The sequence below is a fragment of the Danio rerio genome, chromosome 5 (genome assembly GCF_052040795.2).
Source record: "Danio rerio strain M-AB ecotype USA chromosome 5, GRCz13ab, whole genome shotgun sequence".
Classification (NCBI taxonomy): Eukaryota; Metazoa; Chordata; class Actinopteri; order Cypriniformes; family Danionidae; genus Danio; species Danio rerio.
In genome coordinates this window covers 75,515,001-75,541,327 of record NC_141025.1, presented here as the reverse complement: position 1 = coordinate 75,541,327, position 26,327 = coordinate 75,515,001, and the positions used below count along the sequence as shown (strand labels likewise).

Sequence of the window (26,327 nt, the reverse complement as noted above, 5' to 3'; positions counted from 1 at the left end):
GTCATTTTTTTGACAAATTTAGCTTGTAACATTGTAGTTGAGGTAAAAAAAAAACATGCATAACATTTATGACATTTATAATGGCATTTATAAACTATTTAATATATTTTTTATCTGGTGTCTGAATATTTATTTGTTCATTTATTTTGATTGTCTGTATCTAATTTTGTGATTTTTTTTCTATCAGGGTCTGAAACGGGCCATCCAGCTTTAGCAGGAGTGTTAGGAGAGCCCCATCAGCCCTCACTGCCATATGTCCAGTCTACCTCTGATGCACCAATGGAAGGAGTGACAACCACCAGTCCCTCTGAGCCAATCAGCAAAGAGGAGGCCGCTGAGAGACTCAAGGTACACAGCATCCCACTCACAGCACACTATCTTAACACAACAACAAACTGATCTTGGGGAAACTGATTTTATATAAGAGTTTCTGAGTATTACACTATATGAAGGTGTTGCTATTTCAATGTACAATTTCAGTTTTTTTTTTAAGTCAGAATTATTAACCCTCCTGTTCATTTTTCCCCAATATCTGTTTAACTGAGAGATTTTTTTCCCCAACACATTTCTAAACGTAATAGTTTTATTAACTCATCTCTAATAACTGATTTATTTTATCTTTGCCATGATGACAGTAAATAATATTTGACTGGATATTTTCCAAGATACTAGTATTCAGCTTAAAGTCACATTTAAAGTCTTAACTAGGTTAATTAGGTTAAATTAGGGTAATTAGACAAGTCATTGTATAACGATGGTTTGGTCTTTAGACAACTGTAAACAATTTAAGGTCAATAATTTTGACCTTAAAATGTTTTTAAAAGTATTGTGCTTTTATTCTAGCCAAAATAAAACAAATAAGACTTTCTCCAGAAGAAAAAAAATATTACAGGAAATACTGTGATTCTCCTTACTCTGTTAATCATTATTTGAGAAATATTTAAAAATAAAAAAATAAATTTCAAAGGAGGGCTAACAATTTTGCTCTCAACTAAATGTGTAATGTTTTGGTAAATGGTTGTGTTGTATTATTATACATATCATACATTTTTTTACCATTGAGTTTGCCATGAATAGTCTTTGATGCTGAAATGGCATTAAACAATTAATAAATAAAATTAAATAACTAAAATTGTATTTTTATGTTGTTGTTTTTTTGTTTGTTTTTTTAAATAATAAAAAAGCATTTGTGTGCCTAAAAACAAACTATGCCAGTCTACAGTTGTCTAACTATACCTCTAATAGGAAACTGAAAAGATCATTGCAGAGCTGAATGAAACATGGGAGGAGAAACTCAGGAAAACTGAGGAAATACGTCAGGACAGGTAAGAACACACACACACACACACACACACACACACACACACACACACACAGACACACACACACACACACACACACACACACACACACACACACACACACATACATAAAGTTGAGTCTAATCTAATCTAATATGCTCAGTTAATCTGGGTTTTGATTGGCCTGTCTAGGAGTTTCCAATGAACTGTGATGTCATTCTATACTTTCTGCATTCATCAGTGTTCATCAATCGAAATCTACACTCCATTAATATAAACTTTCTAAACTCTCTCTCTCTCTTTCTCTCTCTCTCTCTCTCTCTCTCTCTCTCTCTCTTTGTGTGTGTGTGACATTTCAGGGAGTCGCTGCTGGCTGAGATGGGTGTGTCAGTGAAAGAGGATGGAGGAACAGTCGGTGTCTTCTCGCCCAAAAAAGTGAGTCAAGACATTTTTATTTGTTTTGTCTTGTCAGAGTAAATTTGACAGGAACTGAAGGTGCGGTCACGTCACTGCATGTGTGTTTTCACGTACAAAATCCAGTTTATAGCAATTAGCATGAAATAATCTGATTTATTTGCGTTTTGTGTCTTTAACCTGATTATCCTTTATAAGTGGATGAAGCATGTGGTGATCTAAACACATTTACCTGTTTTCTGTTGACTTGGAAAAAGAGTATATGTGGTATATGTGAAACGCATTCTTATTGCTAATTTAAGGACTTTAACGCCAAATTCATGCGTTGCTTCAGCGTCAACATGAAATTAATCTGCAATTGACTACTGTCTAAGCTGGTGGATTTGCACAAAGAGATCTGATTGGCTGACACCTCCATTGGCGCTTGAAAAGTTGAGAAGTTCCCAACTTCTGCAGCAATCAACACCACTGAATCGGCGCTGATGGATCCACAATGCAGTTCGGCAACACCTGACATCACCCATTCAAAGTGAATGGAAAGCGTAGACGCTGATGCCCCGTGTGAATGGGGCGTAAGACAAAGCTAACAGTTTTCAGTAATAGAGGAAATACTGCAAATTCTGATGCTTTCCTGACCCAAAGAATTATACAAATATGTATGTAGAAGAACTACAGTTAAAATATGTTCCCTAAGTTTTAAAAGCTGCTTTATACTTGCACCTACTTCAATCCAATTCACCTTTTTTTCTATTGCGCTTTTTACAATGTAGATTGTGTCAAAGCAGCTTAACATAAAAGATCATAGTAAATTGAAGCAGTGTAGTTCAATTTTCAGAGTTTAAGTTCAGTTTAGCTCAAATGTTTTATAATAAAATAAACATAAGTGTTGAAGAGACTCTTAAACTTGATGAATAAAATGTTACAAAGTGTGTGAAATGTTAAAAGTAGACCAGCATCTGTAAGGTGTCAATAATAATGATACAGTAAAACCTCAAACTCTGTAATCAAAACAAATTATGACGATCAAATCTGAGCTTTCAAGTAAATGAACCAGCCATCATTATTCAGATACACACTGCAACATTACAATCTGAAGTTGAATGACTACATTACCACCTATGCTAAAAACTCGTTCAGATGGGAAGCTAGTGGCTGGGATGCACAAGAAAAGAAACCAAAAAGCCACTCTGGCGACATTCTTAAATCCTTTTTAATTCACAATTTCCTCACTGCTGCGGCACTCATTTTCACATGTGTCGATATTCTGACCTGAAGTAGCGAGCACGTGGTTTCGTTTTCCTTCATCGTTTTCAATGTGCTTTGCACTCGCGCTCCCCTGATGTCTCATAACTAGGTGAACATCAAGCGTCAGAGGATGACAAACGGAGATACAATTGTTGCTGCTCCGATGCACATATTTGGAGAAAAGTAACAAGCGCTGCAGTGTTTGGGTGCGCTGTGTTTGTATGAGGTAATTAGACTGCTGTTAGTATTGAAATGCATACACAGTTTAAAGCAGATTGGTTAGGTCTACTTAAATTAATCGCGGTGCGCTCACGGCATTCGTAATAGTTGAGATGTTTTCAACTAGGTGCGGCTGGAAAATGCCTGCGCGTCACTTGTGCGACGCTTGCACAACATGTGCACGCCGCTCCAATGTGCGCGTCGTGCTTTTTTAAGTCGTCTGCCTTTATTGGAAATTACAAACTTACACCCTAATGCCTAGTTCAGACTGCGTGATTTTAACCCCGGTTTTGGCTCGCCGACAGGTTTTGAGAAATCGCCGACAAATGGCTGAAATCACAGGCAAATCGCTGCTCGTGCACGTGAGTGACAATCACACAGTATAAACTATCAAAGACGCGATCTGAGAGAATCGCCGATGAGTCGCCGATGCCTGTGAGATATTTGGCATGCTGAATATCTGGAGCTGTCGGCGATTCAAATCATGCCGTGTGAATTGAGTTTTGACTAAAAATAACATCAGCGATCGCCTACAGCCAATGAGAGAGCGGCATTCACTTGTGTGTGCGTGTGTGTATAACTGCTGCAGGCCAGCGGGAGGCTGGGGGAGAAGTTAAAAGCGCTCTTTTTCGGTTTATTTGGACCCACGAAATGGAGGAAAAACTAGTGAAGGTTTGACAGGACTCAGGAGCAACTGTGTCTGTTTGACGTTTCATACAGAAAGAAATTAGTTTATTAACAACGTTGAGGAGAAATGGCTAATTCCCATTAAACCCAGGGGAGCAAACATGTACATGTTCTACCCCATTAAAGGCTTCTTTCTCATTATGTAGTTAATAACAAAAGATATACGACGTGTTTTTGGCTGTGAGACGTAGTTTGGACGAAGTTGTCGGCGATTCTTCCTATAGTAAAGTCATGCAATGTGAAAGTCCCTGTCGCCGATCCATCTTGCAGTGTAAACAAAGCAGCGACGAAACGCTAGCCCAGATAGTCATGCAGTGTGAAAACATCTGTGACACGACTACTTTGAAAATCATGCAGTCTGAACTCGGCATAAGCTTATTGGCATTGCTTCCAAGGCGGGCTCAGCGGTCCCATTTGAATAAAATAATAGCCTTCATGCCGAAACTTAATGTTTGTTTGTTTGTTTGTTTTGTTTGTTTTTTTGCGGTATTGATATGGATATTGTTCAGTCGATAAATATTGATTTTATCACCAAGCCCTAATTTAATAAAATCATAAACTGTGTACTTAATGCAGAACCTTTTATACAATATAAATAAAAATTAATTTACTTAAAAATCTAATGACAACCTGTGCACAAAACATATGCACGGTTTTATTACTTTTTATTAGATCCAGAAATGGGTCCAGGTGTTTGAGCTTGTGTTTTCTCCCCAGACGCCTCACCTGGTGAACCTGAACGAGGATCCTCTGATGTCTGAGTGTCTGATCTACTATATTAAAGATGGAGTCACCAGGTGAGCAGTGCGTGAGTCTGCAGGACTGATTCTACTTTCCTGTTTATTGTGTCTCATCTTGTGTCTGTCTGTGTGTTACAGGGTTGGTCAAGAGGATGTGGATATTCGCCTCAGTGGTCAGTTCATAAAGGAGCTGCACTGCGTCTTCTGTAGTGAAATCAATGAGAATAATGAGGGTGAGAACAGTCACGGCATCCATTTAATTGACTGAATTACATTTGGACATATACACACTTGTTTCTTATATGTCTATTGGTCTACCTCAGCAAGTGGTGTCTGGTTATTACAAAGACTAAGTGTTTTCTTTCATATTTTTTTATGTTGTGTGTGTTTTCCTGCAGTGGTGGTAACTTTGGAGCCGTTAGTTGGAGCGGAGACGTATGTCAATGGCAAACAGGTCACTGAAGGTGTTGTGCTCAAACAAGGCGAGTATTTCAGTGCAGGTTTCAATGTATTTTTATACCTGTTCTCAATTGAAAGTAAGTGATAATTACTAGGGGTGTCAAAATGAATCGTTTCTTCGGTGCACCGTGATGCAGACGCGGACAATTCGGTATCGGTACAGTAATAATCATAACCGGTTATTACTGACGTCATTTACCTCATATGCGCTCTGTCGCGAGGGAGGCGATCGCGAGTATTTACAACGCTCTAACTACCTAAAACTCATAAACTGTGCACAATTTTGCTGTGTGTGTGTTTGCTGGATCAGTCTTTCAGTGACATATACAACAATAGCCCCTATTTCACTGAGATCAAGAGAATGAAAGTAGCCTACTCCATTTCTCTCTCTCTCTCTCTCTCTCTCTCTCTCTCTCTCTTTCTCACACACACACAGTGGCCCATTTGACCTGCTGGCGTGGTTTGTCTTCTCTTCTCGGCTGTTTTACATCGTTAATTTTGCATACAGAAACGAGCGCGTGTCTGCAGTTTTCTCCACCGTGTCTATCATGCATCAGCTGTGAGATCGCCGCTGCCGCCTGCTGCTTATCAGCATCACTCATCTGTGAAGAGCACAGCGCGCAAGAGCCAATCGCAACCGTTTTTGTTGAGGGTGTGACCAATCAAAGAGGTGTAAGAGAACTAGACAAGGATCAGAAATTGAGCTGGATATTTGTTTATATTATTTGCTAAATGCTCGTTTTGTTTAAAGTTACAGTTTATATATCTGACTGTTTGTATTAAATGACAAAATTGTATTACAAATAGTATATAAATATAAATATATTCATACATTTTAATACAAGAAATGTTGCTGTGAAGAAAATATAAAACTGTGTATGAAAAGCACCGTCAATGCACCAAAATATCGAATTGAACCGAATCGATGGCATGATAATCGTAACCGAACCGTGAGACTAGTGTAGGTTCACAGCTCTAATAATTACTACAGCACAAGCCTTGCAAAACAATCCGCTTGCTGTTATTTCAACAGTGCTTTTATATGAAACTTAGGCCGCAGTTCATTCCAAATAAGATACTGGCAGTTGTGTGTACTGCAGTAGTAGTCTGTTTGTATGACATTCCCAGCATACTTTAAATCTTGATTAATCATGTGCTGTGCTTGTGTAGGTAACCGTATAGTGATGGGGAAGAACCATGTGTTCAGGTTTAACCACCCTGAGCAGGCCCGATTAGAGAGAGAGCGCAGCGCCACACAGGAGCAGCAGGGGGAGCCGGTGGACTGGAGCTATGCACAGAAAGAGCTGCTGGAGAAACAAGGCATCGATATAAAGCAGGAGATGGAGAAGAGGTGAACCCACTAACTTGAGTTATTAATACGTGTCAGCTGATATAGCACAAAGTAAACATGAATAAACTTCTGAATGTACAGTAACAATCAAGATTTGAAGTGGATTAAACATTTTTAAACAAGTTTTCTGCAGTTTTTTGAATGACAGTTAGCAAGTTTTCACACCTTCGCTTTCATTTCATTTCATTGATTTTAATTATTAACAATTTTAATACTACCAGTTACAGTTGTGACACATTTCCAACACTTGCATCTGCTAGATGGGTATGCAAATGCATTTCAAGAGTTCACACTTAGCTCATGATTTATACATGGCTTGTTTGGCATGCTGTCCCGGGAGAGAGCCCTGAGCTCAAGGGATCCTCGAGTCCAGGGCTCCCCCCCCCCTTTTGCAGGATGAGGGGAGATTGAGCTTAGGTCTATCTCAAACTCACCCACTGCTGAGGCCAAGGTGAACTTCCTGAGAGTAAGACATTATAAAAAAGGTTTAGGCTTATTTTATCTATAATATAGAGCACATTTGGATGGTGGTAGGAACCCAGGGGAAACCCACGCGGACACGGGGAGAACATGCAAACTCCACACAGAAATACCAGATGGCTCAGTGAGGACCCAACGCCATAGGTATTCTTGCTGTGAGGCAACAGTACTAGTCACTGGGCCACCGTGCCGCCCATTCTGAATAAAGGAGGAGGAGGGGGGTTTCTTCCAGTCGAAGATAGTTGTAGAAAGGAAATGGAGGATATATATAGTGATTTGGGATCCTTTGATTGGAGGATCATAATTAGCTAATGTGGACTAGCTGGGTCAACCATGAGCACATGCTCCTCTCGAAATTAGTTTAAAATTAAACTTCACTTAACATTTTGTTTAAAATGGTTCATGATGTCACGTGACCAAAATAAATGTATTTTTTCCATTTAGGGGTTGAATTTCTTGATCTTAGCCAATGATAAACAAACCGAAGAGTACAGTTTATACCAGCTTGATTCATCACAACTGACTACTAGTCAACTAGTTGCACAATCATCCAAAGTTAAAAATAAAAAGTCAAGCTGGAAAAAAAAAAGAAACCATAGAAAAAATAAAAGCTTTTCATCAAATAAGTTTAGACATCAGCAAGACTAGTGGACAGTCCATCTGGGGTGCGTTTCCCAAACAACGACGTAACTCGCGGCTGAACTATCATAGTACGATGCATCGGTTGGGAAAAGAACGATGTAGTGACGAAAAAGTTCCCAAAACCCGTAGTTTCTCTGTCGCAGATCCATCGTTTGAACCACTTTAGTTATAACGTAAAACACCCATAATGATGCTTTAAACAGGGTGGAGTTACAACTTTAGAGAAGATCCCCATCATTTCTTTGTGCAAATTATATTGTTTTACACGCACATGCATTTAAAAACAATCCAATATTAGTTTTGGAAAAACATGCACTCGCATTCCCTAATAATTTTAATATATGTAAATGTCACATATAGGGCCTGTGTTCGCTTTACAAATATTATTGAGAACATTACATATTACTTCATTACTTCAAGTTTATTAACATAAAATCACTTACAAAAGCGAACACGTGTTTTCATCATATATAAATCATTTATGAAGAAATTAAATTTAATATTTATTATTTATTAGGACATAAAAAAAATCCTACTTTAAAAATGATATTAATAATATTAATTATTAATATTATTATTATTAAGTAGGATATAGTTTATTTATTGTTTATTTCTTGAAAAGTCTACTTTTACAATTTGACACATGTAAACCACTGCAGAAATGTTCTAACCAACAGACCCATATACAGTACAGATACTTAATAAATAACCTACTATTAATTAAAAGCATGAACGTATGCTGTGTTTTTGTTTTCACAAGCTTTGGAGACGTAACATAAATTCCACTTTTAAATAACAGCTCACCTATAGCTTTCATCATGAGGCTGTGTTCAAAATGACATCAATGTTTTCAAAGTGCACAATTGTAAACATGAAGATCGCTAAAACTGAACTGTAAAAATACTTTGAAAGCAAATTAGATCTAAGAGAGATGACCCTAATGCTTTTATTTATTTTAAATCATTCCCAGTTTAAATGTTATAAGTGGGAATAGCACACAGCCAAGAACTATGTTTCTACAGCTCCAGAGGTGTAAGTTTGCAACGTAGTTTGCGAATGTTTGTTGCAACGATGAATTTGGGAAACGGCAAATCAACAAACTATGTTTGTAACGACAACGCTTGTGACCTTAGTTGGCTAACAGTGGTTTTGGGAAACGCACCCCTGATCAACCTTCCAGACCAGCAAGAATCCATATAAATCTGCTTTCAACTCCTTTTATTTTCCCCATCAGGTGTTTTCTTGCTAATGTCCGCTCTGTCTTTCTCAGACTACAAGACCTTGAGAATCAGTACCGTAAAGAGAAGGAAGAGGCCGACCAGATACTGGAACAACAGAGGCTGGTAAGTAGAAACAGTACTATTTGTATGTGTATTTTAATGCATGTTTTTGTATATTGCATAAAATCCATTAATAAAAAAGCCAAGATGAACATTAAACATTTTAAATGCATCCAAAAATGTATGCATTAAAATGAGCTGTGAAATGCCTGATTGTCTTTCAGGCATAACTTGTAATAATATAAGATAAAAACCAACTTCTGTTTTATTATTAATACTTTCCACAAATTCCCCAGAAGGTGTTGTTTTTGTTTGCTTGAACAAATAGGATGTTATTAGCATCTGCTATGGTAAAATACTTGCGTAGCACTGAGATTTTAATAGGAATATAGGCGGTGTGCAGAGTCTAGTTTTTTTAAGTAGTTTTGCATTTATGTCTCTCATTTAAATGATTCAGCATGAGCAAAAGTAGATTTATTCCACTTCAACATTTCAGTCTAGTTTATAATCAATTCTCCAGATTCAGCCTATTTTGAGAATGTTAGGAATGTAAGTGTATGAGAATGTAAGTTTGTGTTTCTATGAGAAAAAGTGGCTGATCCAAGATCCCACAAGATGTAAACAAAACTGATTTGCATTCAGATCTACATATGATCTCCTCATTCCAAAGATTGGTTCTTGACGCATTGTTATGCAACAATTTTCAACGACTTCATGCTAACATGATAAGTTTATTACCCAGTGTGCTTTGCATGTAAAGTATTATTAACATGGTGTACAGAATTGCTTCAGATTGGTCTTGGTTTTGTCACCAAGCTAATATGTAAACACTGCCTTTTTCTGTCTGTGTGTAGTATGCAGATTCAGACAGCGGAGATGATTCTGATAAGAGATCCTGTGAGGAGAGCTGGAGACTCATCTCTTCTCTCAGAGAAAAACTACCTGCCAACAAGGTCAGACACACATGCACACACTCAAACACAGAGTTTTTTTATATAATAGGGACGTTTCATTGATGTAATAGTTTTTATACTGTATAAACGGTTTTTTGTCACCCTACCCTTTACAGTAACCTACTTCTGTAAAACTACTTCTGTATTATTTATAAGCTTTTTGAAAAATGGGCAATGTCCTCTTTGTCATTGTTACGCCAGTTTGTGTCCTTATGTCACTAAACACACAACACAGAGGCAATCACATTTATAATGAACTACTCTACACTCCAGGTACTGACTTTTAATGATTGGCTTGTGTGCGTGCGTGCGTGCGTGCGTGCATGTGTGTGTGTATATACATCTATTTACAGTTGAAGTCAGAATTATTAGCCCCCCTACAGACTCGGTGTCTGTATCCAGAAGAATCACTGTAATAGTCATGAGGAGAGGAGAAGTCACGCCAGCAGGTCAATTGGGCCACAGTGAGAGAAAGAAAGAAAGAAAGAAAGAAAGAAAGAAAGAAAGAAAGAAAGAAAGAAAGAAAGAAAGAAAGAAAGAAAGAAAGAAAGAAGTGGAGTTTACTTTTATTTTCTCAAACGCAGTGAAATAGTGGCTTCTGCTGTGAATGTCAGTGAATGACTGTCCAGCAAACCCACACACAGTGAAATTGTGCACAGTTTCTGCATTTTTTTAAGTAGTTGGAGCGTTGTAAATACTCGCGCTTGCCTCCCTCGCCATAGTAAGCTACGGCAACATAGCACATAAGAGATAAATTATGTCAGTACATATTAACCGGTTATGATTATTACTGAACCAATACCGAATTGTCCTCATCTGTATCGCAGTACACCGAAGAAACAACAATTTTTTTTGATACCCCTATATATATATATATATATACACACAGTTGAAGTCAGAATCATTAGCCCCCTTTGATTTTTATTTATTTTATTATTATTATTCACAGTGTGTCTGATAATATTTTTTCTTCTGGAGAAAGTCTTATTTGTTTTATTTCGGCTAGAATAAAAGCAGTTTTACATTATTTTTAACCATTTAAGGTTAATATTATCAGCCCCTTTAAGCTATATTTTTTTTCCGATAGTCTACAGAACAAACCATCATCATACAATAACTTGCCTAATTACCCAAACCTAGTTAACCTAATTAACCTAGTTAAACCTTTACATGTCTCTTTAAGCTGATTAGAAGTGTCTTGAAAAATATCTAGTAAAATATTATTTACTGTCATCATGGCAAAGATAAAATAAATCAGTTATTAGAGATGAGTTATTAAAACTATTATGTTTAGAAATGTGTTGAAAAATTCTTCTCTTTGTTTAACAGAAATTGGGGAAAGAAATAAACGGGGGCTAATAACTCAGGAGGGCTATAAATTAGATAAATATAGATACAGACTTAAAATTGTTTTAAAATGGCCATGTGATCCATATTTTCTTTTATTGTGTGTACTAGAATAGGCCCTAACACTAACTCCCTTAAATGTTTTCCGCATACTGTACATTGTTGCAGCACCTCTGTTCACAGTCTGTCTGAAATGCTCAGATTAAGTTGTGTGGTATCTATAAAAAAAGAAAAAGCCACGCTTTCACGCCCAGTGTTCTCTGATTGGCCAGCTGACCCTGTGAGTTGTGATTGGCCAAACCCCTTACTATAATCACTACGAACCATAATATTTATTTTAGGCTTAAAGTTATTGTGAACACAAACACTTTCATTTGCAAAACGTTATGCTAATTTTTCAAATCTTGAAATATTAATGGCAAACTAGTCTCGATGTGTTTTAGGCTTTAAATCTCTATATAAAAATAATAAATTCATCTTAGGGAAGACTATCAGCTCTTTAATCTTGCATATTTCCAACATATCTCAATGCAATTCGTAACTTTAATAAAAAAAAAAATTTAGCTTATTCGTATTCATTTGTACAGTCTCATTGGTACATTTTATTTTGATTTGCTCATTCCCCAGTAAGGGGTAGCTATAGGGTTGGGGTTTGGGGCTATAAGGGGCCCTGCCATCTTTTTAACATCATACGTTCTCAAGTTGTATGAATTTTTTCAAATTAGCCTCTTTTTTTTTGACAATACGTAAAATAGTTACGTTTTCTCATGAGATTGGTCCGATATTTCCTACATGCAAAAAGAACATAAAGCATCAAACGGCCCCTGTAAAAGTTCATTTTGAGACTTTAATTCTGATCCGCTTAGGATATTGGATAGACTGTTTATTTCTGACGCTGCTCAGGAAGTCATTCTGTTCTTGTGCAATGTTTGCAGATGCAGTCGATCGTGAAGAAGTGCGGTTTGCCCAGCAGCGGGAAGCGGAGAGAGCCGCTGCGTGTGTATCAGATCCCCCAGCGCCGCCGCATACCCGCCACCCAGGAGTCCAAACAAAGACTCAGCGTCGAGGAGCTGCGCACACAGGCTGTTAAAGAGATCTGCTATGAGGTGCAATTCAAGTCAAATTAAAAGTCTTAATTGAGAGACTAATTTTAAACATGCCATGGTAGATTTACTCTCTGATGGGTCGTCTACAGATTGTCTGATGCATAACACACACACACACACACACACACAGAGAGAAATGGCTGGAGATTTCTTTAAATGACGAGCACAAATCTGATTGGCTAGTCACAAAATAGCTATTTGGGCTACACTGTAAATAGGAAAATAAACAACAATATTGCAACATGGTTAAGTGCAATTGCCATAACTATACATTCTTCTAGTTTTAAGCATCATTTATACTTTTAATGCAAATGTATAAAATAGTATTAAATGGCTAGGTTCCTCAGTAAAATCAGTGATTCCCAATTCTGGTCCTCCTCCACCCCACCACCCCCCAGCTCATTTTATATGCCTTTCTTATTTGACACACATGGATCAGTTCACTGGTCCCTCTGTTAACCAGCTGATAATCTGAATGAGGTGTGTTAAGTAACGAAGCTTTGACAGTATAAGTGTGGTTGACTTTGGTGGGAGAATTAAGGAAATTCTGAAATGGGGATATACTGTCAATATTGAAGCTACTGGAAGAGCTCTTAAAGACTCACTTGCTTTATTATAATTATTTATTTATATATTTCAGTATATATTTCATTTTAGTATATATTTTATATTTTAGTATATTTCAGAGTCAATTAAGAGTAAATATGCTTTCTTATATATATATATATATATATATATATATATATATATATATATATATATATATATATATATATATATATATATACATATATATACAGTTGAAGAAATATTAGCCCTCCTTTAAATTTTTATTTCTTTTTTTAAATATTTCCCAAATGATGTTTAACAGAGCAAGGAAATCTTCACAGTGTGTCTGATAATATTTTTTCTTATTTTTTCTTCTATTTGTTTTATTTCGGCTAGAATAAAGGCAGTTATTAATTTTTTAAACACCATTTTAGGGACAAAATTATTAGCCCCTTTAAGCTACATATTTTTTCAATGGTCTACAGAACAAACCATCGTTATACAATAACTTGCCTAATTACCATAACCTGCCAAATTAACCTAGTTAAGCCTTTAAATGTCACTTTAAGCTGTATAGAAGTGTCTTGAAAAGATGTAGTTAAATATTATTAACTGTCATCATGGCAAAGATAAAACAAATCAGTTATTAGGGATGAGTTATTAAAACTATTATGTAAACAGAAAATGGGGGGAAATAAACAAGGGGGCTAATGATTCAGGGGGGCTAATAATTCTGACTTCAACTGCGTGTATATATATATATATATATATATATATATATATATATATATATATATATATATATATATATATATATATATATATATATATATAGACAGAGTTCGTACTGGTCTTTTCCTGTCGTTAACTTGCAGTCACTTATGGCCCGTTTCCACTGAGTGGTACAGTACAGCTCGGTTTTGTTTCCACTGTTTAAAGGTGCCTAAAAATGAATGTACAGTACCACTTTATGGATACCTTTTAAGGGTACCTAGCATGACAAAAGGGTACCAAAAGGCAGAGTGAGACGCGTAGCTGAACACTGTTGGTTTACATAGATACGTCACTCACAGAAGCAGGAAAATGAAACAAAGGAGCCACCATTTTTAAAAACACAGCCGAGACATTACACCATAATAATATATACATATAATAACGAGCCCTGTTCGACCCGAGCTCAAACAAACCTGGTTGTCGTCTTGATGAACAAACACAAAGCCAAGAAGAAGAAAATCTACCGTGTCCTGTTGTTGTTTTAAGAGCGAGCGGTTTCAATTTCACTTTGTTTTATTATTATCATCACCTTCTGGACTATTATGAACTGGGAATGATGGAAATACTCTCCAACAGTGGTTACATGTGCTGGTGAAGATTAAATATACAGATGAGAGGTTTGCTCTGACTGTGGGCTAAATTTCGTGTTGTTTTTGTACCCAAATAAGGACTAAATGTCTGCTGTGTGTAGTTTATCTGTAGTTGGTGACATATTGAAGACTGTAAGGGTCTGTATGTGTTCATATAGGTTGCATTTACAGCAGGCTATTTCACATCATTGATCTGCAGTTATAATCAAATCATGTTCATTGGAAGGTTAGTAATGAACATTTATACAGAAGTATTTAAATGTATAAAGCCTTTGTGAAGTGCTTCTCGTATGATATGTGAACAACCTATACGGCTTTACTTTGACATTTCCTTGAGTAAAAATGACGTTGTCTGAAACTTTGTCGTACACCATTGGTACCCTTTTGGCAGTGGAAACGCAAGCCTTATAAAGGTAACCCGTTCCGTACTGTACCACTCAGTGGAAACGGGCCATTAAGTCAATAGCAGTCACCAAGCTGACCTAATTGATGCAAACATGCCAGGATACTGTACATTTCAAGAGCATTTCAATGACAATTCACCTCAAAGATGATGTTTCTTTTAGGCCCTCAAAGACCGCGTTTGGGCACTAGATCATATGACCAGAAGTTGACATTAATAAAGCATATCTCTTTGTTGCTTCTTAAGGTTGCACTTGGGGATTTTAAGCACACGCGCCAAGAGATCGAGGCCTTGGCTATTGTCAGAATGAAGGAGCTCTGTCGGACATATTGCCAGAAAGACCCTCAGGAGAGAGAGACCTGGAAAAGTGTGGCCAAGGATGTATGTGAGACTGTGGGCATTGGGGAAGAAGAGGGAGACAGGGAGGACAGAATTGCAGCAGCAGCAGCTGTAGGAGGAAGTGAAGGAGGAAAGACCGATATGGGAGACCTCAAGGCTCATATCGACAAACTGACTGACATTCTGCAGGAGGTGAAGCTGCAGAATAATATGAAGGACGAGGAAATCCGATCACTGAGGGATCGCATGGTGAAGATGGAGAAGATATTCCCAGTTGATGTTAAGGTAACACATATATTAAGAAAACAAGCCTAAAATACAATTAGTTTTAACAGCAGAAGGCGTTCTAGGCTATTTTTAAAAGCAGACGGCGCTCTGGGTTAGTTTTTAACACTAGATGGCACTCTAGGCTAATTTTTAACAGCAGACTGTGCTCTAGGCTAGTTTTTAGCCGCAGACGGCGCTCTAGGTTAGTATTTAACACTAGATGGCACTCTAGGCTAATTTTTAACAGCAGAATGTGCTCTGGGCTAGTTTTTAAAGAACAGCCGCAGATCTAGGCTGCATTTTAAAAGAAGATGGTGCTCTAGGCTAGTTTATAACAGTAGATGGCGCTCTAGGTTAGTTTTTAACACTAGATGGCACTCTAGGCTAATTTTTAACAGCAGACGGCGCTCTAGGTTAGTTTTTAACACTAGATGGCACTCTAGGCTAATTTTTAACAGCAGACGGCGCTCTAGGTTAGTTTTTAACACTAGATGGCACTCTAGGCTAATTTTTAACAGGAGACTGTGCTCTGGGCTAGTTTTTAAACAACAGCCGCAGATCTAGGCTGCATTTTTAAAAGAAGATGGTGCTCTAGGCTAGTTTATAACAATAGACGGAGCTCTAGGGTAGTTTTTAGCAACAGACGGCTCTGTAGCTTAGTGTTTAACAGCAGACGGCACTCTAAGCTAGTTTATGATCAGCAGCCGCCGCTCTAGGCTAGTTTTTGATCAGCCGACGGTGCTCTGGGCTAGTTTTTGATCAGCAGACGCCGCTCTAGGCTAGTTTTTGATCAGCAGACGGCATTCTGGGCTAGTTTTTAACCGCAGATGGCACTCTAGTCTAGTTTTAGCAGCAGATGGTGCTCTTGGCTAGCGTTTAACAGCAGACAGTGCTCTAGGCTAGTTTTTAACAGCAGATGGCGTTCTAAGCTAGCGTTTAACAGCAGACTGTGCTTTAATCCAGTTTTTAACAGCAGTCGGTGCTCTAGGCTAGTTTTAACAGCAGACGGCGCTTTAGGCTAGTTATAGCAGCGGACTGTGCTCTAGTTCTAGTTTTTAATGCTCACAAGGAAGAGCTTGTCTATTTGGCTTAGTTATGCAAGTTGGCTTTCATGTCGAGATGATTAATGTAAACACAGCTCACTGTAAACTCTTGTAATATGCATAAACCTTTCCTAACTTTATTAATGATTATTTTACGTTCAAGGGGTATTTGGAAAGAATTGGACTCAGAGTAATGCTGTTTGTAAAGCGTACATCACCATATGCTGTTAAAAACTAAATTCAGAATCCATTCAAGAGATCATAGCAAAGCTCCAGTGCATACAAGCGTGTTTATCGTTTTTCAGGCACATCATTATCACTATGTTTTAAGCTCATGTAAAGATTTCATTTTTTTATTTCAGGGAGATGATGAAGATGTTGAATTTGGTGGGGCCAGGGTTGAAGAACCGACAGCACAAGTCAACAGACGAAATGAGGATTCTGGGTACCGGCGCGGTCGCCATCGCTGGCAGTATCCAGAAAAATACCACGACCCAAAACGCCGCAAAGGAGCCAACAATCAGCCAAACAATGCGCTCTACACACCGCCCTCGGGACACTCTCAGAATAACCCGTTCAACACAGCATCCTCTCGACCATCAAATCCATCGTTCAATTCTCAACCCTCTCGCAACCCCAATGGGCCTTTCCTACCAGGAACTGGACGCTTTCTGCCTCCACAAGATAGGAAACTACAGTTCCCGTTTAAGAATAATCCCCAACACCGAGGCTTCAATTGGGGCCCTTGTGGAAACCAAGAACCAGCAGCACAGTCTTCCCTAAATACAGATGAAGTTCACACTTTCCAATCCTCTCCTTCACCGAAACCACAGTGGCCGAATAATCATCACCAACAAAGACGCAATCATGGAAACAGAGGCTACGGAAACTGGGGGAACAGACAACGCTCTCGAAATAGAGGACGAAATCCCTTTGATGGATATTTAACTAGTGATCAAGCTGGAAACGCAGAACACAGGGACAGCGGATCAGTCCAAATGCAGCACAAGCAGGGTCGAGCGCGCTACACTTGGTACAATCCCGGTTTTGTTTCAGACCAGTCTGCTGGAGACGGATTCCAGCACAACTACAACCAAAGCAGACAAGGTCTCTACAAACACCCCAACTCGGAGTACAACCACTACCAGATCTCTTCTAAACAGGACTATCATCCGGAAGTGACCCAATATGTGTCCGTAGGCTATCCCAATCCACCATCAGTCCCGGATTGCAGTAGCACACCAATGGAGACCTGATTTTAAGCTCTTAATCTGATTGTTCTTGTGCGTCGTTCCTGACTCTTCGGACCCTCGGATGTGGTGTTGTGGTTTGTCGTGGAAGGGTTTTCTGATGATGGGAGCGTCCAGAAAGTTGGAGAATCTCCTTAGTGCAATAACAGACAAAACATTTTAAGCAGCCGGGTTTTTATGTACATATTGCGGTTTTCATACCTGCACCTACAGTGCTTTACGAGTGTTTTATGTGCGCACATATCTATACGTTATCCTGATGTATACTGTATATAAGTAGGGTATAAATTGGAAGGGTGTGTATTTGCAAGAGAGTTAAGCTCCTTTAATGCACACTGCACTGCAATGTTGACGTCAAGGCCCGAGAAGTGTGCGGCCTATGAAACTATCTGAGGATTTTACATCGTGCCTGCTGAAACGCCAAAGAATTTTAGGATTCCTCAGCCCTCAGGCTTATAACTGCTTTGAATGCTGCCTTTTTTATTGTTGGTGTTTTATATCCTATGTGTTGTTTTATTCTTGGATCCTGAGGGGCATGTATTTTATAAACCGTCTGTTCTGTAGTTTAGAGATTAAGAAAGGACGTGGGATATGTAATCCTTAAATCACGGATGTCCACACTCGGTCCTGGTGGGCCGGTGTCCTGGAGAGTTTACCTCCAACTCTAATCAAACACACCTGAACAAGCTAATCAAGCTGTTACTAGGTCAGGGGTGTCCAAACTCAGTCCTGGAGGGCCGATGTCCTGCAGATTTTAGCTCCAACTTGCCTCAACACACCTACAAGGATGTTTCTAGAAAGCCTAGTAAAAGCTTCATTAGCTAGCCCAGGTGTGTCTGATTGGCGTTGGAACTAAAATTTGAAGGACATCGACCCTCCAGGACTGAGTTTGGACATGCCTGTGCAAGGTATACTAGAGACTTCCAGGCTGGTGTGTTGAAGCAAATTGGAGCTAAAGTCAGCAAGACACCGGCCCTCCAGGAGCGACTTCGGTCACCCCAGCCTTAAATAGTTAACTGCAAACAATTGAAGTGCCTGAGACTTTTACCTCTTAATCACATGTACAAGATGATAATCTTGGTGAGGATCCACAACAATCCTTCCCTGTTGAGGTGCAATCACGCGGACAATGTTTTGCTACAGCAAGGCAACAGATCGATTGATTTATTTAGCTACATTTAGTGACATAGTCATGTGAACAAGGTAGGAGACTTGAATTGCATGTCCATATCAGGACAATATGGTCCTTGGCAGGTCTTAAAATCTCGAAGATAAAACCTCAAACGGACAACACACAACATCTCAAAGTGGGTCATTATTTATTTACCAAAGATAGAAAGATAGAGGGATGACAGCCTGAAGGCAGCCTATGATTCAGATGTCTGTAGGTCCACTTTTAGCAGCAGTGAGTTGAAGTTCTCATTTTCTGCATGAAAGTTTTTTGCAAAGCGTTTCAGTCAGGATGAGCTCTGGACTTTGACTAAGCCAGGGGTGCTCAATCCTGTTCCTGGAGATCGACCTTCCTGCAGATTTCAGTTGCAACCCATATCAAACACACCTGCCTGTAATTATCAAGTGGTGTTCAGGTCCTAATTAATTGGTTCAGGTGTGTTTGATATGGGTAGCAACTGAATTCTGCAGGAAGGTAGATCTCCAGGAACAGGATTGAGCACCCCTGGACTAAGCTATTAAATGATTTGCTGTCGTGTGGAACTGTGACCTCCTATGGAAAGGGCAGACATTGAAATGACACACAGACAAGACAGAGGGAGTTTTTAAATTGACAAATGATACAAATGCTATACTGCGTTCACACCAGATGCGGATAAATCGTGCGAAATAGTAAACATTTTGAGATTACTCGCTTAATTCGCACGTCAAATTTGCTTCATAATAGATGCAGGTTCAGGTCATGGGCATCGCTTCTTTCTGCCCGGCGACTCTAGCTTCGTTGCTGTATAGCCAACGTGGATTTTATAGAGAGAATAGCTGTGCTTTTATAAAGGCTTAAAAAACTGCGTAAATTCGTTCAGCGCCGTCAACTAGATCCTTTCAGAGGTGCACCCAGCCCTGTTCATCAAGTCCTCCAGAAACTACCTGGATGATGGAAGCTTTCAGCAGTGCTTCGGACTGAGCCGCGCACAGTTTGATCAACTGTTGTCCGGTGTCGGAAAGAGGATTTCTCCTTGGGACACCAACAACAAGCTTTACATCATAATCACGCCCCTACAAGAGCAAGCTTCTGATTAGTTAATGCGGCGCGAATGTCTGCTGAAGTTCCGATTTTCTGACTAAAGTGATTCAAATGCGCAAAATGCTCAACTCGCGCCGCTTCATTCGCGCTGCCTCATTCACGCAAAACGCACTGCAGGATGTCTACTCACGTCATTGCATTGACTTAACATGTAAATGACTTGAGCTTGAGGCTTCATCCGCACCTGGGGTGAACGCAGCATTATAAATGTAAACATTAGCTGAGTGGCTTGCAGTGTAACAGTACATTCACACAAGGCGTTAGCACCAACTCTTGATGCTGACGCGATCCTCATAGCAGTGTCAATCAATGAAATTATACCGCAATTGGCTACTGTCTGAGCTGGGGTATTTGCATAAAACAATCTTACTGGCTGACGCTTCCGTTGGCGCTTAAAGTTGAGAAATTTTTTATGAAAACTTTTTTAGCAAGAAATGCAGGTGACGCAGCAACGACAGATCCACAATTCAGTATGGTAATGTTTGACATCACCAGGTCTTAATTTGTGCCGGTACCTTAGATTTCAGAGATTTCACCTCTGAAATATGATGCAGCACCTGATTTTACCGACCCCCCTCCTCAACCGCCCTCCTCCCCCGTCCAATGATCACTTTCACTTTACTTACCCTCTCCTTCCTCTGGTAACATGCCGGATCTGTTACCTTGATCTGTTCCGGGACCTCGCAATTCACAAATTAAGCACTGCACGTCACCCATTCAAAGGGAATGGGAAGTGTTGATGCTGATGCCCTGTGTGAAACAGGCGTAAGGCTTGATCATCAGGCACGCTAGCTTCTGTTGGTGTTGTCAATCTGGCAACCTGCGTGTGTATGTGTAACCGAGGCCAGCTAGTGCTCTAGCGACAGACTCTTGAGGCCATGGACTTTACCCTTCTTGTTAAAGCAACCAACTCCCATGCGGAAAGTCACCGGTTGGATTTTAGCTAAGAGCGGTTTAGGTCGTGTAGGATCGGTGGGGTTAGATTGGTGCCGTGACCTGGATGGGGGTGAGGTTTAGGGTGGGTGAGTGTAACAGAGGCCAGCTAGTCAAGTGCGGTTTAGCTGAACCTCACTCCTCTGACTCTAAAAGGTGCTCTAGCGACAGACTCTAGAGGCCATGGACTTTAGTCTTCTTGTTAGAGCAATTGACTCCCATGCGGAAAGTTGCCAGGGTTCACACCTGCCAACACTTTCCCGGGGGTCTCCCGTATTTCAGACCCATCTCCCGCCCATCTCCCATATTTTTCTGTCTCCCGGAAAACTCCTGAAATTTCACCCCAGGGTTACATATTGAGTTTGGTTGCACAATACTGGAATTGGGTATCAATCGGTACTGAAACTTTAAAAATGTCCATTTCCTCTAACATTTGAGCTCTGTTGAGCCCATTCTTAAACAACTGATTTGCTATTCTGTTCACATGCTTAAAAGAAATGACTGTGATTGGCCGTAAAGGTCATCAGATCACCGAACTCACCGCTGTGTACTGAGTGTAAACACAGATACAGGGACACTGCACTGTTCAAAGTCACATTGATCAACTGGGTTTGTCTGTAAGCTGACACGCTGAAAAAAGTGTTGCATACAGAACAGTTGCATACAAATTATTTGTGTTGAATTTAAACAATCAAACTAAACTTAATTTGTTTGTTTAAATTCAGCCCAAATAAATTGTTTTCAACCACTTAACGTGAAAAAATTGAGTAAATCCAAGGAATCATCTTTGTATAATTTTTTTTTTCAGTGATAACGAGCAATTCGCTAATGAATCGTGGCTTTAAGTGGTAACACTCAATAAACAGCTCTGAGTTTGATGAACTGATAACCTTCACGACCAATCAAATATTAGCGGAAATGGACGTTTTTTTTAAATTTCAGTATCATGACAACACTAGTATGGAGTCATCGGAGTGACCGGGTGACTAAAACCCTCGGGAATATTTTGAATTTGAACTGCAATACCTCAAACAACCACTAGACTAAGCACTATGTCAATCCTACATACTGCACCTTTAAGACCTGCTCCTATTTTTATTTATTTTTTGTTATGAAATGGAAAGATTGTAATTTCATTGGGTGTACTAACTTTTTCACATGACTATAAATTAAAATATTTTTAATAATTTAAACAAGCAGAGTTCAAATCCAGCTCCACATAGTTAGCTATACACTACAAACCAAATAACATGATTTTATTTGTATTATTACTCATTTTTTTAATAAACTCCTGCATCGTTTTACTTACTGGAATTTTTGTTGTTTTGACTTTAGATATTTTCGCCAGAATAAGCTGCAAATTATATCAGACTTTGTCAATATTCAGCCAAATACTGGACTCTGACTGTACTATATAAATCTTAGACTTGCCAATGCCATACTTCATTTTGGACGGTATAGCTGATATGGAGTTGTTTCAGAAATCAAGTCTGTTATCAGAGGTTTCATTGCAGAATAAATCACAAGTAACGGCTATTGAATTGTCTCTTTATGCCACAGTTGACTTCTAAAAAGGACTTCTTGCTGGATTATTCTTGTTGCACCAGGTTAGGACGTGCTGTTATTAATATTCCTCAACTGACAATGATCTATTATTGAAACAATAAATCATTTTATCTTAATCACATTGTTGTCTTTGTTTTTGCATGAGTGCCCAGTTAGTAATGTCTAAATTATTTCCAAAATGAATTCCATTTCTGATGAAAAATAGGGAGTGTATTCACATATCGCACATATGACATGTTACCTTGGATGCCTGTGTTTTGTTTTTAAACAGGAAGTTGTGTGCGGACATTTGGGGGGTGTATATTATTACGTCTTTTAAATATGTGCAATATACTGACACTGAGGAGAAAACAAACTGTTGAATAAAGTCATTATTTTTGTTTTGTGTTCACACAAAAGTATTCTAATAGCTTAATAATATTTTGATTGAAGCACTGAAGGCGTGGAGTCTTTTATGTGGATGTTTTTGTACTTTTCTGCACTTTAAATGAGTTGTAAGCATTGCTGTCTATGGAGGACGAGGGAGCTCGCCGATTTCATCTAAATATGTGTTCCGATAACAAGCGATGGGGTTTAGATGAGTAATTACTAGCAGAATTGATTTTTGTGTGAACTAACCCTTTATCTCTACTTATAGGAAACAAGTGGCGACTCACAAGAGTTGACTTTGCATTCATGAATTCTGTCAACTGATCTATATACAACAAGAAGATATAGTCATTCATTTTCTTTTCGGCTTAGTCCTTTTATTAATCAAGTGTCGCCACAGAGGAATGAACCTAGTACTGGGAAACACCCATACACCCTCATTCACACACAAACACTACAGACAATTTAGCTTACCCAATTCACCTAAAGCACATGTGTTTGGACTGTGGGGGGAAAGCGGAGCACCCGGAGGAAACCCACTCCAACATGGGGAGAACATGCAAACTCCACACAGAAATGCCAACTCACCCAACAGAGGCTTGAAATAGCAACCTTCTTGCTGTGAGGCAACAGTGCTTCCCACTGCGCTGTCAATAACAGTTATATAATGGTGTGTATTTCCCAGAGATGGGTTGCGGCTGGAAGGGCATCCGCTGCGTAAAAAACTTGCCGGATAAGTTGGCGGTTCATTCCGCTGTGGCGACCCCGGATTAATAAAGGTACTAAGCCGACAAGTAAATTAATTATTGAATAATGGTATTATTGAATTATTGAATAATAATAATACGCCCCTAATTTGGAAGCTCAGAGATTAAATTCTGCATAAATGGGATGCTGCTACCATTCCTTTTTCCGTATTGATGCAGTTCCTAGAGAAACGGAATATTAAATGAGAAGACGGTGGGCGTGGCTTGTTTTTTTTTTTTCTACTGCGAGCTGATTGACAAGGGCGGACTTAACCAATAAGTGAGGTAAGCAGCCGCTTAGGGCCCTGGGAAATTAGGGGTCCCCGACCAATGCCAAGAATCCTATATTAATCATGTAGCTCTTTTATGCATTTTCTCTCATTTGTTGTTAAACCCCGTCTATAACTGTTAAGATTTAAACGTTATTATTACTTTTCAAAACCTGGGGCCCCCATGAATAATGGAACATTCCTTCCGTACTGCACATGCGCGAGGTGTGAGCGCTTCAGTTCAAACTTAAAATGACCAAGAGGCGTCACTCAATAGAGCGTTCCATTTCAGCAGCACCCAGCAACAGCCCTGCGATTCCGCCATTTTGGAGTGATAGCGATCGGCCGATCTTATTGCTGTCGTGATGGCAAGCAGCTGCTTTGTTTTTTATTTATTTATTTAAAAAGCGCAATAAAGCTCATACAACCTAAGACAACAAAACAACAGTTACTATCACAACCATCAGCACTTTCAATAGTTTATTTTACAGACCTATAATATGCTTTTTTCTTATTGGAGTTTTCTTTTTAAAATGGCCGCCTCGCCCTATATAGGGGCTGTTTACCAAATCGCACAAGAGTGTCACAGTTTTGCCAACTATTTCCAATGAAAAGTAGCCAAATGTTGCCAGATGACATCACGCACTAATTTGCATATCAGCGACGAAGAAAGTAGGGAGGATGAAGAGGAGAAGGAGAAGTACGTTGGAAGACAATGCAATATCTAGATTAAGACTAGGGCACACTAGATTAAATGAAGCATTGCATATCAATGGAAAGCATCCAACTGGGTTATGCGAATATTGTCTAGTAGAAGAATCAGTAGATCATATAATAAGTCATTGTCTTGTCAGAAACATAATAAATAAAGGGAGGTATTCAAGAATATACTGCAGGGTACAATAGAAATAAATCAAATACTTAGTCAAACATTGTGCTATAGTAATTTAATTTCATTTTTGGGGCAAACTCGGCTAATATACAGAACATATACTATGGCTGTTTCTCAATTCCAAGAACGCAGAGAACGGACTTGTGTTCTTGTGGAGTCTTGCCAGGTGTCCTCAGAAGAACGAACTCAGGAGACCGCGAGGGCAGAGAACGCATCCTTTGAGAAATGGGATGCTGCGTTCTTCCTGATGGTCACATGACCTTCACGTGTTTTAAATGGTAAATTATTTAAACATTACAGCCTTCATATAACGATTTATTGTTTTTCCCCTCTTCAAAATATATACTTTGCATAAAAACATTATAAATATATATTGCACAATATAAATAAAACAGATTTTAATACGAATTTCAGCAAACAAACAACCCTTAATGTGTTTATTCCTTTATTAAGATGTCCATGGTAATGTTTACTTTCACCGTTTCATTTAGGAAAACTCCTGAAGTAAATAATTCATATCTATGAACTTTAATAATAAGTCTAGATAAAATGCTGCGCTTCCCACCTCCAGTCGCAATGACTTCTGGGACTTCCAGAGCGAGTTCGGTGCTCAAGTCTGCATCAGTGCGTCCTCGATATCAAGAACACATCCGGGATGTTTCATGCGTCCTCCGTACTTGCGGTCTTGAGTATTGGAACTGAACTTAGGCAGCTGATGATGACGTTTCACGAGAACACGAGGACGCAAGACCGCTGAAGAACGCATATTGAGAAACAGCCTATGAGTCTCAAAATCATTTTGGTTCCCACTCCAGTATAGTAGGTGGCGGTAATGCACCTTAAAGTTGGATGCCACCCACCATAAAACAACACGAAGAAGAAGACAGGTTCATTAGCGATAGATAGCACCCTCCCAATGGATATTGGATAAGACGAAATGGCCAAGCATCCAGCCCCAAATATACATCTCTCATGAAACTCCAAGTGATTTTACAAGAGAGAAGTTAAAGGCCTACAAGTCTTTGGATGTCAACAATGTTGATCTGTGTGGTCATGTGCAAGAAATAATGCTCCATGATTACCAGATTCAACACTTTGCAGGGCTAAAAACCGAGATTCTGCCTAGCCAAAGACAAGGAAAGAAGACGGAGCTGTGCAAGGCCTGGGTAACCATCAACAAGCAAAACAACTGCATTCTGACAGCAAAACTGCACCTGTACAGCAGGGTATGTGCACTTACACTTTTACCTTTCATTAAGCATTCAGTATCCGCAGGTTATTTCACCATATTTAACAGTTTTTGCTGAAATCACCGCTGCAATCATGAGTAATGTGTATGATTCAGCATAGCATGAACTTACCTGATATGAAATGAGAACAGCAGAGTCCAGCATTTTTAATTAGGTCCTCGCTCCATTCAGCTCCATTTTAGCCAAAGACGTCTGCAGTTGGCATTAAAAGCAGTGTGGTGTACGGTAAAAGTTAAGTTTTCTATTAATTTTGGCATCATGTGTGACGTAGTATGGTAATTCCTGTATATTTTCATGAATTAATAAAAAAAAGAAAAAGACCACATATTACGTAATTATTAGAAACCGGTTGTACTGTAAAATAATTTTCAAATAGTAGGAGCTTATAAAAGTTAGCAGCTTTTCCAACACTTATTTATACAAATAGATGTGTAAATGTGAGCGCAAGTAGAGTCATTGGCTGCGTCCGAAATCGCCTACTACTCAGTAGGTATTGCATTTGAATTTAAACGTACTACTCGGCCGTTAGAAAAGTTTGTTTTATACAGTATGAATGTGAAAAGTATGAATGGAATTCAGACGTACTACATCCGCCATTTTGTCATGGTC

General features: G+C 39.0%; 1 protein-coding gene and 1 long non-coding RNA gene across 51 annotated transcripts in view; one reads left to right on the top strand and one right to left on the bottom strand.

Moving 5' to 3' along the window:
* The window catches only part of kif1ca (kinesin family member 1C, a), a 55,807-nt gene extending 33,499 nt beyond the window's left edge, over window positions 1–22,308 (top strand). For 9 of the 50 annotated variants that reach the window (XR_015491965.1, XR_015491962.1, XR_015491940.1 and 6 more), the window contains 13 exons: window positions 188–348; window positions 1,246–1,325; window positions 1,661–1,736; window positions 4,584–4,663; window positions 4,745–4,839; window positions 5,005–5,088; window positions 6,236–6,416; window positions 8,809–8,881; window positions 9,673–9,771; window positions 12,054–12,224; window positions 14,787–15,164; window positions 16,552–18,905; window positions 19,110–22,308. Coding sequence is in view for 10 of the 50 variants with exons in the window: in XM_087254381.1 (XP_087110507.1) it covers window positions 188–348; window positions 1,246–1,325; window positions 1,661–1,736; window positions 4,584–4,663; window positions 4,745–4,839; window positions 5,005–5,088; window positions 6,236–6,416; window positions 8,809–8,881; window positions 9,673–9,771; window positions 12,054–12,224; window positions 14,787–15,164; window positions 16,552–17,445 (2,372 nt within the window). In the remaining 40 variants the exon portion in view is untranslated. Of the gene's footprint in view, window positions 1–187; window positions 349–1,245; window positions 1,326–1,660; window positions 1,737–4,583; window positions 4,664–4,744; window positions 4,840–5,004; window positions 5,089–6,235; window positions 6,417–8,808; window positions 8,882–9,672; window positions 9,772–12,053; window positions 12,225–14,786; window positions 15,165–16,551 lie in introns of all 50 variants that reach the window. The other 41 variants (XR_015491968.1, XR_015491945.1, XR_015491972.1 and 38 more) reach the window with 14 other exon arrangements.
* The window catches only part of LOC147844522 (uncharacterized), a 69,916-nt gene that overhangs the window by 40,589 nt on the left and 3,000 nt on the right, over window positions 1–26,327 (bottom strand). The gene's annotated exons all lie outside the window — the stretch shown is intronic.